Raw genomic sequence first — 15,276 nt, 5'->3', positions numbered from 1 at the left:
ACAAAACAAGGCTACGTCACATCCGGCAACTATTTCTCCTCACTTCTTTCAACTGGCGCATGCGCAGAAGCGACGGAGCATTCCAATAAAGAAGGTCTAGTCATCTCTCGTGCTTGAAGCTGTGCCCTGCGGCTGACAATTCGACTACAGTGAACTAGTTCACTGTAATTCGACCCTGCTGTGCCCGAATTACTGGCAGCGCTAGACGTTCAAACGAACTATTAAATCCACATTTCAATATATATATATATAGCTTCAAACAAAGCTTTAAACCTTTAAATACGGCGCATTTATACCTACAAATTCACAAAGAACAGCCACTTCCGCCATAGCAAAACTTCCGGTTAGGCTTTTTTTTTTTTTTTTTTTTTTTAGGTATTAGTCGCAAAGTCGAAGCTATCCGAAGCCGTCCCTGGAAGGCCGCCCGAGCGCCCGATTCTTGCCCGTGTTGCTGCAGGTTGCTGGAATCAGTCGGGCTATGTTTAAGTGAATGTGCGGAAGTTAGTGTTTGGAGTACTAATGGGACTCTTTGGAAAAACACCAGAGCGATCGCCGAAAGAACAGGTACTGATAAAGACCATTTATGCTCGACAATTTGCATTACTGTACAAGTAACGGTAAAGAGGGAGCGGTCATTCCAGCTGTTGTGTTTATCGTTTTTAGGTTCGGGAATGGACTTCAAAACTCAGAAAGGAAGGTTATCAGCTGGATCGCCAAATCAGAGGTATGCTTCAAGTCCTCTGCGTGTTGCAATGACCATCGTTGCGTGTCATCGTTCGCTTAATCGAGAAATAGCATTGCCTCTCTGACTTGAACGTTGTATTGACAGCTATTCAGAGACAAGAGGAGGGCGTGAAGAAGTCTCTGAAGGAAGCTGCAAAAAAGAACGACAAAGAAGTTTGCCTTATCCTGGCTAAGGAAGTACTTCGTGCTCGTAAAGCTATTAGCAGGATTCACGCCTCCAAGGCGCAGTTAAACTCCGTCGTGATGAGCATGAATCATCAGCTTGGTAAGCCGGAGTCGATGTCCTCCTTGTGAATGCATTTCCGCAGGTAGGCTGTCATTGTAACTGAATTTTGTTTTCAGCTACCCTTCGGTTGGCTGGCTCAATGCAGAGGAGTACCGAAGTTATGAAGAGCATGCAGCAGTTGATCAAAGTTCCCGAAGTAGCACAGACAATGCGTGATCTGTCGAAGGAAATGATGCGCGTAAGTGGTACGGTGCAGAAAGTCCATCATTGTGACAAGGACCTAGTAGCCGGCGGCAGCCGTGGCGTCTGAGGTTTCGTTCGAGTTCTCCAGATTGAGCATAGCAGCGAACATCAGATAGGTGAGAGCACTGTAGCATGAGGGAAACATGAGGGCAGCAGAGGGGAGCCAGGCATTGTAATAAGGCAGTTATATAAAATAGAAACGTTACTGCAGTGCAATTAAAAACATGAATAAATTAGGAAGGTAATACATTCCACCCGTAAATGTATTATAGCCGACCAGAAAGGCCATTTCCACATGATAACAATTTGATAACAATTTCCTTGATGCATAGCATCAGTTAGATAAGATTGAGAAATCTGCAGGGGCAGTGGGGCCATAGCTGGTGCATGACAGAAATAACTGCAGACAACTTGGCGAGTCCTACATCCTATGAAGCAGCCTCGCTAGTGTTTGTATTTGTATACTAGCAGACTTTCTCTGTTTCATATGAGCCCATAAAGTATTCTGCCTTCACATGGACAAATGCAGAGCTCTTCTAAATCAGACCAGACAGTAATTGAATGCATTAGCAAAATAAATATTTAGATTATGATACCACATCATGAAATGAAGTTTTTTTCAGTTCTTGTGGAATAAGAACGACACACTTTTGCAAGCACATTCCTTGCACCGATTTCATAATTTTGCGTGCCGTGTGAAACGGAGGGTATATCTATTCTGATATCAATCATTTTGTGTTTTTTTCTTTTTAAATCAATCAATATTTATTAATAAATGCCAAACAGACATCTTTAAATATTATTCAGCAGAAAGTCTCAAAGCTAAAGCTATTGGGAAATCTCCAAGCACATTCCTTTTTATCATTGCCTTACTTTATTAGCCTAGGTAGAAGAAATGAAAACTCATTATTGCTGTGACAGATGTGTGCCAACCATGCTCACAGCTGCATTTTTGCTAATTTATACCCTGCTTCCAATGTGCTTTGTTTTACAGGCAGGAATTATAGAAGAAATGCTTGATGACACCATGGAAGGCCTTGACGACCAAGAAGATTTGGAGGAAGAGGCTCAGGAAGAAGTTGACAAGGTCTTGTGGGAGCTGACTGCTGGTGGGTACTACATTGTGTGGTACAGAACAGCAGGTCATCTGACTGTTGATTGGAGTTATGGACTGCCATCGTGCTTGAAAGTTTCATACCAATACCACAAGTGCGAAATGGTGTTAGTGGGAACTGGCAATATGGCAGCTTACGGTGTCTAGCAACTTGGGAAAACTGGGAATTGTCAGGGAAATTTTATGCAGCTGGAAAATCACTGAAATGTCAGGGAAACCATCAAAAATTTCGCAGTCAGGGAAAATGGCACGATATATTCTGCAGTGCATTTTCATTTTAAGTTGGCGCAGAGCAAGTATGTTATTCATGTAGATTTCTTTTTTTTTTTTTTTTTTTGTGCTGTCTCACCAGCGCGCACGAAAGCAATGCACGATATATTACTTTGACTCCACCGCATGGCTGAGCTGCCACAATAGAAGAACTAGTATGCCCAAAAGGCGGGTACTCAGTAAAATATGCGGAAGCACTGCATAGAGTACTAGTATGCGACAAAAAGCAGGGATAACCGCGCCGGCAGCCCCAGCGCCAAAGTAATCGGTGAGCTGTGATGCTATGGTTCCTGGAAGCGCATGTGCGCAGCTGTATTAATTGGGTTGGCCGGGCTGTTTGCGGGGTGGGCTGGGTGGCTTGCGTGCCCTTGCGATACCTCGCGCGTGTTTTGAGGCTGGCATCAGTGCGCTTTTAATTTTTGGTAAACTTGTAACGGCCATTAACTCTTGTTACTGCCTTTTCACTATTGTAAATTGCTGAATATGATTAATAAATAGCTTTTGTTTTTTCATGATCAGCAGCTACACTTTTGAGCCTCTTCACTGGTCATGGAGTTTAAACTGAAATAATGAGAGAAAACTTAGAAAAGTCAGGGAATTTAAAAGCAGTGGTTTGCTGGACACCCTGCAGCTCAAGCAGCTAGGACATTCTTTCATTATTCTCGTCATTATTCACGTAGCTAGTATAGTATCCTACAAAATCTTGCTCCTAAAACTTATTAAAGGTGTTCTGAAATAAGAATAATGGCCATATATATGGGCATGTTTAAATGCTCACCAGGTATGAATGGTATGAACAGTAGCCATTCAGTAAAAGCACTAGAGAGTACATAATGAAGTTGCAGGTTAATTACCTGCCTAGCTTTAAGTTAAAATTTGTCGTCTGTACCAAAAAGCTTATTTTTTTTTTTAGTACATAATTGCTTATACTTTATTGTGCCTACTCCCTTAAAGCCAGCAAAAGTTTTCGCAGCCATGCTGCAGATATGCAGCCAGAGCTACTGGAGACTGCTTCTCATTTTCCTTCAGTTTGTGTGTTTGCAGAGAAGTTGCTTCGGGTCATCTACATAGAGGGAATTTCATACCGACATCACTGCTCAAAAATGTGCCAGACATGCCTCCTATGCGTTTCCAATCATTCCTGTAGTGTACAAGTAACTGCGCAGTTTTTAAACTGTTCAGTAAAAAGTGAACATGGAACATTATGTGGAATTCTACAACCAAAACATAAAGCCTCCTTTAATATTGCATTCATAGATTAGTATTCATGCCACCTAATCTGCGTGGCATAGACACTGATCTGTGAACAATACTTGTATTGCTGCTTGCTTTTTCAAGAATGGTAGCCCTTCAAAAAAAGTATGGGTGAAGTTCAGGGGTGTAGAGTGTGGAGTAGTGTGACAATGTGCCCCCCCTCTGTAAGACTGAACCATCTAGTGCTTTCCTCATTAGGACGAGGAGGAGGAGCAGGGAACTGAGACCATAAAAGAGGGAAGGAGAGGGGGCTGCGATGAAAAATGTCACCAATAATTAGCTGCCACCATAGTGCATCAGAAAGCTTAGGGGCTTGAACACTTGTGGCAAACAGGATGTTTTTCTTTCCTGTACTTGTCTCTCATTCTTAACACTGAATGTGGAAAGGTTTTTTGAAACAGTAGCGCATGACAGCCAGCCGAGGACTCTTTGTGGGATGCCCTCGTCCTGCGACAAAATCAGTGCAGGATTCCCCAACTATAGAGTTGTCTCTGAAGATCAAGGTGGGGCAGCTGATATGGCAGGCGATGTGATCACTATCAAATGCACATGACAGCCAGCCGAAGGCGCTCTGTGGGGTGCCCTCTTCCTTCGACAAAATCAGTGCAGGATTCCCCAACTATGGACTTCTCTGAAGATCAAGCTGGTGCAGCTGATATGGCAGGCTATCTGACCACTATCAAATGCACATGAAGTATATTCACTGCACCAAACATAAACATAAACAAATATAATTTACATGTCGGAACAGCTGTAGTGGGATACATGATCACTTTTGCTTTTCTTCCTTGGCTTTGATGTAGCACATCAGGTGGCCTTTTCATGACAAACCAAATGAGAGTCATCGTGCATCTTTTCCACCCTTCACTAAATGCATTGGGTGCTTGTGCAGTGTGTTTAAGTGTCTGTGGAATGCTGTGAGCACCCCATGTGTGTGGCTTGTGTTTATGGATGGCAGCTCAAGAGGAAGGGGAATGCTTTGTTGTTTCAAGTTTTCTCAGCTAAGCCAGAGACCATGGCTTTGGTGGAAGGCTGCTAAGCTGGTCTAGATGAGAGGGCTGCATTTTTCAGACTCTGTGCACTTCTTTTTTCCAGGCCAACTTGGCAAGGCCCCATCTGCTGTCACAGAATCATTGCCATCCGAGGACGTCCAAGAAGCTGGGCCATCATCTGCTCTAGCAGAAGACGAGGATGACGTGACAAAGATGCAGGAGCGATTGCAGGCCTTGCGCAGCTGAACTGCTGCTAGCTTGTGGCTTGAAAACCAAGCATGGTTATCAGTGTTGCCACACTGTAGTTGCAATGCTGTTTTTGCTTGCCGACAGTGCACTAAAACCTGTGCAATCTAGTATTCCCCTGCAGCAATGCAGGCTGAAGCAGGCAGCAGCCTGCATCTGCTTGTCGAGTACACAACCATTTTTTGCATTTCACCTACATCGATTAGATTAAGTGTGAATTTTGATTTGAAGCTGCTGGTAGCTGTCACAAGTAACAGTCTCATGAAGTGCATTGGAAACTGGGTGAATGCAATATGCATGTTAGGAACTAGTATTGTTGCACTTTGTTAATTGCTGCTTGTACAGTTGAAAAAGTTTGCACAGGCCAGATTTGCAGTGTAATTGTTTGAACAAGCGGCCATGGGGGACTGGTGCAGAAAGATCTCCAGACCGGAGGGTTGCACTAGATACATTGCCAAAGTGGCAGCTGTGAGCAAGTGTGAAACACCTATTTATGGGCAGTCACAAGCGTTTTGCCCAATTTGTGCAGACTAATGTACTGCTAAATAAAATGCCTTCACTTCATGCTACAACTTCAGTGTCGAGACCAGCTACATGTGCCATGCCACAGTGAGAGGAGCCGTACAGAGGATAGAAAAACTGTTACAATGGCATAGCATCTGCACTATTTACTAGTAGTTTCATCATCTTCAGCTGGGCTATACCTATTGCAGGGCAAAGGCCTCCCATACTTTTTTTTTTTTTTTAATTGATCAGGAAAGTCAGGTTTTAGCAGATGGTGGCATCATACTAATCCAGTCACATGCTAGCTGCATCCACATGACCCTTGCAAACTTAACCTCATCAACCCATCAACTTTCTGCCGCTCCTGCTACACCTTCCTTCCCTTCGAATCCTATTTGTTACATTAGCGACCATCAGTTGCCCGTTCTTCATACTGCATGTCCTGCCGATGCCCATTTCTTCTTGATTTCGACTAGAATCTCGAAGTTACACCTGCCATATTCTGTTCTATAGCTGTCTGCATTGTCCTCAACTTCAGTTTATCCTTTTCTTTAGCCTCTATGACAGAGTACTTCATAAGTACTTCATACTTCGAGTATGTCATAAGAGAGTACTAGTAATATGTAACTGTTATACGCTTTCCTCTTGAGCGATGCGGTAAGCTGCTAGTCGTAACTTGAGAGTATTTCCCCGTTGTGGTGGTGCAATGGTTAGGGTGCTCGACTGCCGTGTCATAGCCTGAGACGCTTTGGGAACCAAACCAATCGGAGTACTTGCCAAATACACTCCACCCAATCTTATTCTCTTAGTTATTTCCCTTCTATAGTCCGGATCTGCAGTCACCACCTGTCCTACGTAGTCATATTTACCTACCACTTCCAGTGCTTCGCTACCTATTGTAAACCGCTGTCGCTTGTTTTCTTTGCTAGTTCACCAGAGTTGCTTAGCACGGTAACGTCATCAGCAAATCAGATTACCGAGGTATTTTCCATCAACCCTGATCTACTCCAAGTTTCTGAATACTCTCTCTAAGCAAGCTGTGAAGAGAAGTGGGGAGTAGTCTCTCATCGCCCAACACCTTTATGGAAATTTTATTTCTTCATGAACTGTTGTTGTTGTGCAGCCACTATAGATCTCTTCCAGTGCTTTCACATATGGCTCATCTACACCCAGATTTCACAATGCCTAGAAGACTGCCAAGGTTTCAACTGAGTCAAATGCTTTCTTGCAACTATGAATAGGGGCTGGTTATGTTCAGAGCTTTTTTCTATTGCCTGGTTGATAGCATAGATATGACCGATGGTAGAGTACCGTTTCTGAAAGCCTGCTTGCTCCGTAGATTCATTAAAGTCTAAGGTTGCCTCAATCCTATCAGTGATTACCTTAGTAAATACCTTGTGACTGATAGGTTTAATTTTTCATGCCCTTAGTGTCCCCCTTTGTTATGTATTAGAAGATAATGTCAGTGTTACTGCAAGATTCCGATACGGTCGATGTCATCCGGCATTGCATATACATGATGGCCAGTTTTTCGAGCATATCCACACTGTCCGACAATCTGTAGTTACCTCCCCAACCATTTTCTCCCGTATAGCATCTAAAGCTTTCTCAACTTAGTCTTTCGTTACTGGTGGAATGTTCGATTGCTCTTTACTATATTGCCAATCTCATTGTTGTCTCGACTATTGTATACGTCGGTATAGAATTTAGTTTCATACGAAACTAAATTTGCACTGCAATATTGCAAGACACCAGTAAAGCATCATCATCAGTCTGACTATACCCACTGCAGGACGAAGGCCTCTCCCATATTTCTCCAGTTAACCCGGTTCTGTGCTAGCTGCATCCACTTGACCCTGCAAACTTTTTTAACCTCAGCCGCCCACCTAACTTTCTGCCGCCCCCTGTTACGCTTTCCTTCCCTTGGAATCGAGTTTGTTACCCTAAGCGACCATAGGTTATCCTCTCTTCGCACTACATGTCCTGCCCATGTCCATTTCTTCTTGATTTCCACTAGAATGTCAGTAACTTGAGTTATTTCTCCGACCCACTCTGCACGCTTCCTATCTCTTAATGTTACCCCTACCATTTTTCGTTCCATAGCCTCTGCGTTGTCCTCAACTTAAGTAGAACCCTCTTGGTTAACCTCCATGTTTCAGCCCCATAGGTGAGTACAGGTAAGATGCAACTGTTGTATACTTTTCTTTTAGTAAAGCATGAGCAAGCTTAAAACAAGGGTAACAAGATTAAAGTCATGAAAAATGCAAGGTGCACACGCATAGGTGAAGCAACCATTTTTAAAACGTTATAAATTAACATGTTATTAAAAGTTTACAAAATATAGTAACATTTTATTGAAACTATAAATAAACATTTTATTAAAGCTGAATATAACATTTTATTAAAACTACATAAATTCACATTCATTAAAACGTCATAAATATTAACTTTCAAGCAATTTAAACATTAGGCAAAGAAGTATTTCATTTATTAGAACTTTACATTAGCTGCGTTCTTTTTCTGGGCTCTCTTCTTGGCTGCGGCAAGCAGTCTTTTGGCTACTGCATGCTTCCATTTGAACCTGGAACCCAATTCAACACAAAAATAAATTAGTAAGGCATATGGTCACTAACTTAGTGATCACAAAATGCTGACTGGGTGACATCTCTTCAGGCCGGGGTTTGCAACTTTAACAGCCATGTAATTTACTGTGTAACAATGCAAGAAGGATAACTTGCTCACAGCCTACCGTTTGTTCACTGCTGTCCTGCTCTGCGGTATGTAAGCATAAGGCACCAATTTGCGCTTCTTGGAACCGCCATCAGATACCTGCAGAACAAAAATAAGTCGCACTGCATTGCTACTGGAATCTAGAGTAAACTAAGGAATGGCTGAAATTAGCATCCGCATAAGCACGGCACAGCCACTTGCGGCTAGGGGCAAATGTGCATAATTAGAAAAATCGAACTCCTTACTTCGTCAGTTGTCTTTGTGGAGGGTGCAGCACCTATGCAACAATAAGCAAGAGTTTGATTAGTAGAAAATGCACTGACAAAAAGATTACACATACCAGTTTCCGTTACTGATGTCTCTCCTCCATCATCCACACCCAATGGCATCTTGCGCTTATTTGCTTAGAACACAATATGTCAGTCAACAGAGATTACTCGCACTCAGAACAGCAAAATGCTCATCCAGAACGTTCAGTAAATTTTGATGCAGAATATAAGTGCTTCAGGCTGGTCTTCATAATTTATTTTCCCTTAAGGACCCCTAGGCGGGGCATTACATAAGGGGGAGCAAAAAAAATGAAATGGGAAACAATAGAAACATTTGGAATATAGCAGTATATATATATATATATATATATATATATATATATATATATATATATTTGGCAGACATATTTGTGAAAAGAGCATTACAAGAGCAAAGAGTGAATAATCATAGGTGCATTGTGGCCATCGCGCTATATGAAGAAGAGGAAAACAGGAACTCTGTTTTGCATACAAAGGTTCAACAATCAGAAGAAAGAAAAAAAGAAGATCTAACATGTGCTGAGGTGGTACTCAAAAGTGCGACTAAGGAAGAAGATAAGATAAAAGCAGAGTTCTGAATTTATTTGAATCACGTTCACTTAGAACCGTCTCGGGTAGTTCATTCCACTGTTCAATGGCGGATGGCAAGAAAGATGTATGAAATGTATTGGTGGAACAAAGGAGAAGAAGAAAAAGAACCATGTAAACACTGCAGGCTCAGACTGAGCGTACAGCTGTTTAAGTTATACAGACTGTTTAAGAATTGCCTGAATGGGAAAGATCAGGTTGAAATCATTGCCTTCTCTTCCAGGGCCATACAGGATTTATGCAGGATGTTCCTAAAAGGCATGACAGGAGTGTTCATTCTTCCAGAATGAGCCTTGAAACTCTCCACTACAGTGTCCCTCATAACCTTTGATACATTTTGACATCGCAAAGCAGGCTGCCTTGTGTTATGCCTCCATCAAAATGTAAACCTGCCCCGCCGAGGTGGTGCAGTGATAAGACAGACGCCCGACTACTGTGCCGGAGTACCCAGGTTCGATCCCAACTGCAGCGGCTGTGATGTCAGCGCACGTTAAAGATCCTCAGGTGGTCAAAATTACTCCATTACGGCTCCTTTTTCTCTATCCAATTTCACTACCACCTTCCACCCTTCCCTTACTGCACGGTTCAGGTGTCCACAGAAACAAGTGTGACAGATACTGTGCCTTTCCCTTCCTGTGAACCAATTTTTTATTATTATTATTATTATTAACCAGCAATTTATATTTTAAATTGATCAGATTCATAAAGAAAAAATAGTATAAGCAGAGTACAAGCAGTAATATGACTTGCAAAAAAAGCAGAAGGAGGTGCAGTGCAATGCATTGGTGTTCAATTAAAAAATGCTTCTATTTATGCAATCACGTAAAGCACCTAGTTTTTCACCACAAGTCTCCACTCCATGACACAGTAAGGCTGCAAGTTGCGAATAGGATGCATGAACGCATGCATTATTCAATTCCCTAAAGAGGTAGCTGCAGATATGAAAGACATTATGAGAATGGATAAGAAAGCAATAGCATTCATTCCCAATGGTTATGTGCTGCAACATATTAGAACCAAGGACATGCAGGACAGTAGCTTGAATCTTCTTGCAAATAATAAATTTCTTGTCTCTCTTACCCCTATTCTAGCAGCACTCTCAAGGTCTTGGTCGTGGCAGTCTTTCATACACAACTTGTATCTGTTATGTTCACAAATCCACATGCAGTATCCTGAAAACACAAATGCACTGCTTATACAGAGTGTGCTAGAGTAGCACATTCTGGGGACAACCTTGTTGCAAGATCTTATTTCAGCCAATGATAACGTGGCAAAGTACAACATTCAGGACCAGTAGCTTCTGCTGCCCTCACTGTTTTACAATAGGTTCGACGACACATTGAAGAATGGTGCCATGGCTCTGCACGAGACACGGTGCACTCACTTCACCTACATGTCATGAGGATTGTGTGTGTGCTGATTAGACTACAGAACAGTGCAAGCTTCTTGGCACCGCATGCTGGCTTTGCTTACCACGGGACCACGGTGCTATAAAGGAAGACACTTATGTTGATGCATGCACTGCTCCAGCGGCAGTGTAGCACGAGAACCAGAGGGAAGACAAATTTCACGAAAGTTTTAAGTTCTCCCTTCAGTTTGGTGCTGTGTCCTGGCACCAAGTTCGTCTGCAGGCTGACAGCAGGAGCTAACACATTGTTTGCTTTAAAAAATTGAAGCATTCTTCTGAATTGAAAATTGAAATCAAGTGAATTGCTATAAGTTATGGCAAGCACTGGCCAGTATTTTTTGTTAAGGCTGACATCGATTGGTTTTCCAAATAGGGCTTTAAATTAGAGCTGTGCAAAATTTTGATCAAATGTCAAAACCATGGTGTGAATTGAATATTTTTCAAATACCATTTAGTTAAATTACAGATGAAACCTGCTGCTTAAGAACCAGACAGAAGAGCAGAAGCTTGAGCAGCAATGCTAGCAAGATCATCCCTTCCATGCTCCCCCGTGTTGCGATGCTTTAAAGGAACAGTCTACTGCCAGAGACGAGCAGAAAATTATTGGCATATTCTGGTAGATCTTACCACTTGGAGGCCGTACCGAGGAAAGAACTCTCGGCTTAATCAGAATTTTATATTTTAAATTGATCAGGAAAGTCTGGTTTTAGCAGATAGTGGCATCATACTGTGTCCTTTCTTTGCTACTAATATTTCATCTGTTTGGAGTCTGATGTGAATAGACTAATTCACTTTATGATTACGCCACAGCATCACACAGACAGGTATTTGTGTTCATATGAACTTAAGGCAGCCTACCTTTTTTCTTTTTCAATAAATTACAGTTACAGAAAATCACACAACCAAAGATGCCGTCATACTTGTAGCTATAAGCGAAAACGATTGTCGGTTTCTGTGGCATATTTCACCAAGTTTATTCATTTTAATTATTCATTTGATTCTATTTCAGACTGTTTTGGCACTCTTAGTTACAGTTTTAACAAAATCTGTGCATCTTAGTTAAGGACACGTATTGCACAAGACTTAAGTAATGCGACAGTTGTGTTCACAGAGCAGTATAGACTGTGTTTGCAGACGCATACTACTATAAGAAAAACGAGACTATCATATGGAAAAATTTAAAATGCATTCAAAACATAACTGTTTTAAATGGTTCTGCCGTGTTTCTCAGCTCTACAGCTGGGTATTCGTTAATTTCAGGATGAAGCTTTGACTAGCAATGAGGAATCGAGCAGTGACGCAGTATCAACCAGCAATATGGAAGAAAGTGGCAACGCAAAAGAAAAGGGGACACGAGAAAAGAAGCATAGACAAGAGGACAAGGACTTGACCTGTTGCGTGTCTAGCATACCCATTTCTTTAGTGCTGTCCCTTTCTATGATGAATCAACGATTAGCCTGCACCAACTTACTGACAGCAATATGGAATTCACCAGTCATGAAAAATGAATGGAGACTCAACCAGTGCTGAAAAACTGACCATCACTAAACAAATCTGACGTGCTCAGCAGCAGCATCTTAAGAGAGGCAGTGGCAACGGCTTGCAGGCAATCCTGCCATTCAGCGCAACAGGGAGTTAATGCATCCATAGCGTGAGGAGGGGAATGAAGAAGAGGCTCCATGGCCAGGTAGCAGACATTAAGTAGCAAGCAGAGCGTTCAACTGGAATTTTTTCGGCTCCTGGAGACACATTCCGTTCTGGTTTGAATCGATTCGACCCTGCCCAAACCGGTTCAAACGGGTTCAGATAAAGAACTTTGGGTGTACTTTTTTTACTCCAATCTTTTTAATACTAAGCAGCGCCATTGCGCAGTGCAGCAGCCACCTGTGTTCGGGATTAAATGATAGCATGACAACAGAGATTGATGCTATGCACGTGGCAGTATATATTTTCCTTTGTTCTTGTCATCTTTTTGCAAGGGTTGATTTTTCATTATGGCTGTGATTATGTTTTCTGGGAAGCTTGAAGAAATACACATTTCAGCGCTTCCTTGACAAACTAATCGGCTTCCGCCAATTAGGTACATGCCCATTATTGTGCTGGTCGCAACCGGGTAAGCAGTTGGGTCTGACCACCACTGGCGCCTGTGCACACTCTCCGCGCCGTGGTTGTGATGATGAAAATACTTTTTCTTTTCAGTAACATTAACATGCTAGTGTCAGAAACCCTGTGTTTTGTAAACGGTCTCGTCCACATGAGTGTCATTAGAATGAAGGCTCCATGTCCCCTTTCCTTGTTTTATTTTTTATTTCCTGTATTGGCTAGCCTCTTCCCACCGCCTCACTGGCTTTTCTTTCAGTTCCTCACCCTGCAGTGCACCGATTGCACAATTACTGCCATTCCCTCCTCTGCTTTTTTTTCTTTCTTTAGGACCTAGTCGCAGGTTCCGTTGGTTCACATGACCTTGGCCCTCTCCTGCTTTTCAAAGTTTTTGTCCTGACCTCCCTCGTCACCGCGCAACCCATAGACCAGGTTACTCATTAGTTATGTTTTGTCTTTCTTTCTAGACCTTTCTAGACTATTTAGTTATTCACCTCAGTGATGCTCGATAAAGCAATGAAGAGATTCTTTTTTTCGACACTATAGTTGTATGGGCGGAAACGATAGCACACCAAAATAGAGCTTGTGAATCAATACTCCTACCAGTAATTGCACTCAAGTTTTTGCTTAACCCAGTCTTCACATTTGACCACTGGAGCTTCACTCCTGGCAACTTTCCAGGGGAAATAAAACAAGCAGACATCGTTAGGGACAAAAGGGGAAATTGACTTATGGAATCATCTTTGCACTAAGTTCAGATACAACTGCAGAAGTGAATGGAAAATTGCTCCCCAAGGCGGCCTTCCTACCATCAGCATCAGCTTAATGATTCTGAAGTCTTGATTAACCAAATTGCATCTGCAGGAGTCTCATTGCATACAGCTCCTATGCACATGCAATGTGACTCATTGCAACGTTGTTGAACGATAGAAAAATAAAATGATTTGCGTGGCATTTTTTTTTTCGACCGATTCGTCATTTTGTTTCCGAATTGTACATGGTTATATATTTATTTTTCTAAATATGTAACTCACCTTATGAATTATGCAATATTATTTCACTGTCTAGGAAGGCTCTCGAATGGGCAACTTTCTCCATGAGCGGCGTCATTGTGCAGAGCAGCAGCCACCCATGTTCAGGATGAAACAATAACCAGACACCAAAAGTTGGTGCTGTGCATGCGTGTGACAAAATATTTTCCATTGTTCTTGTCATCTTTTTGCAAGGGAAGATTTTCCAATACGGTTGTGATGTTTGCAGTGTGCAGTGGCACTTCGGAAATAAGTGACAAGAGTACTTTACTAGCAGCGATAAAAGAAAAAATAATGAAGGTAAGTTGCCAGCAAAAGTGGGTCGGAATTGTACGGCGAACTGGTTTAGAATGCTTCCACCGACTTGTTCCGGTTCAAGTTCAGCTCCAAGGTGACGGAAAAAATTCAGGTTCTGTTCAGTTTCAGTTCCGGACGAAAATTAAGGTTCGGTTCCGGTCCGACACCCCGGTGGCAAGATTCCATCCAATGTTTGCAAAGGAGAAGTCGAGGCCAAGTAGCACAAGCACCAGGAAGATGCTGCACTTTGAGAATCTGAATCGGAGGCCACGCGATGCAAGTGTCAGGAGGATGCTGCTCTTCGACAAGCAGAACACGAAGCCAAAAGATGCAAGCGTCAGTGGGATGCAACCCCACAAGAGAAGGAAGCCAGACAACAAAGGTGAATTCATGGGGAGAAATGTCTTCGGTGGTCCCACATCTTTGCAACCAATCTCTTTCGCCGTGGCTTTTTTGCTAAACCTTTTGGCCTCACATACTTGGTGTGCGATCGCATCTCGCATAAGAAAGGCTTAACACCCCTCGCCAAGAACAAACAGGTTGCCCTGCTGCACTCTATGAAGTAGAGGATAGAGATTTGTCAAAGTTCCGGTTGTGCCACACTTGTCTTGAGTCAGTGATAAGGTGCCCAACTACAGAACAGAAAACGATTATGTCTACCAGCCCAAGCCACAGCACCTTCCACCTTTGAATACTGTGAGCGAATGATTTCTCCTCGAATTTGCTGCATGAAAATATGTCGCCACATATTCAATGAAGGTCAGTGCGGTATCAAGGGGCCAGTAATTAAAGTGGTGCCGGCCATTGATGATATTCTTACTGAAGTGTTCAGCAGGACAGATCCATTCACGTCAATACTGAACAGTGGATGGTAGCAAGCATGCCTACCTCTCAGGGTTAATCAAGAAAGAAAAAAATTGTGCCTTGGTTGCAAAACCTCAGACAAGTCTCTACCAGTACTATAACATGTAGATATAATCGAAGGCGAACACTTGTGCAAAAGTCTTCCACTCATTATGAAGAGACTGGTGAATGTTTGGATGTTTGTGACCCAGCCCAAGTCACTACTGTGCCCTCACTTTGGCAGCACAACTTGGTTTGGGGCAACGACATAGTTCTGACAATGGCTCCTGCTCAATGCTGGCATGTTAAGAAGAAAAATCTCTTTGCCGTGATTTGACAATTGGGGAAGCCCACAGCCTTTTTGACCTCCCTCTGCCT

General features: G+C 42.5%; 1 protein-coding gene across 1 annotated transcript; it reads left to right on the top strand.

Moving 5' to 3' along the window:
• The first annotated feature begins 390 nt into the window (after positions 1-390).
• On the top strand, positions 391-5,661 carry Vps24 (vacuolar protein sorting 24). Its single transcript, XM_084591217.1, has 6 exons — positions 391-564; positions 664-724; positions 830-1,009; positions 1,087-1,208; positions 2,208-2,322; positions 4,947-5,661. The coding sequence occupies exons 1-6, from the start codon at positions 520-522 to the stop codon at positions 5,087-5,089; spliced, it is 666 nt and encodes a 221-aa protein (XP_084447343.1). The 5' UTR covers positions 391-519; the 3' UTR covers positions 5,090-5,661.
• Positions 5,662-15,276: the final 9,615 nt, after the last annotated feature.

The sequence above is a fragment of the Amblyomma maculatum genome, chromosome 1 (genome assembly GCF_055883805.1).
Source record: "Amblyomma maculatum isolate TAMU_Amacu chromosome 1, ASM5588380v1, whole genome shotgun sequence".
Classification (NCBI taxonomy): domain Eukaryota; kingdom Metazoa; phylum Arthropoda; class Arachnida; order Ixodida; family Ixodidae; genus Amblyomma; species Amblyomma maculatum.
Note: the sequence above shows the minus strand (reverse complement) of the source record. Positions and strands in the feature narration are given on the sequence as shown.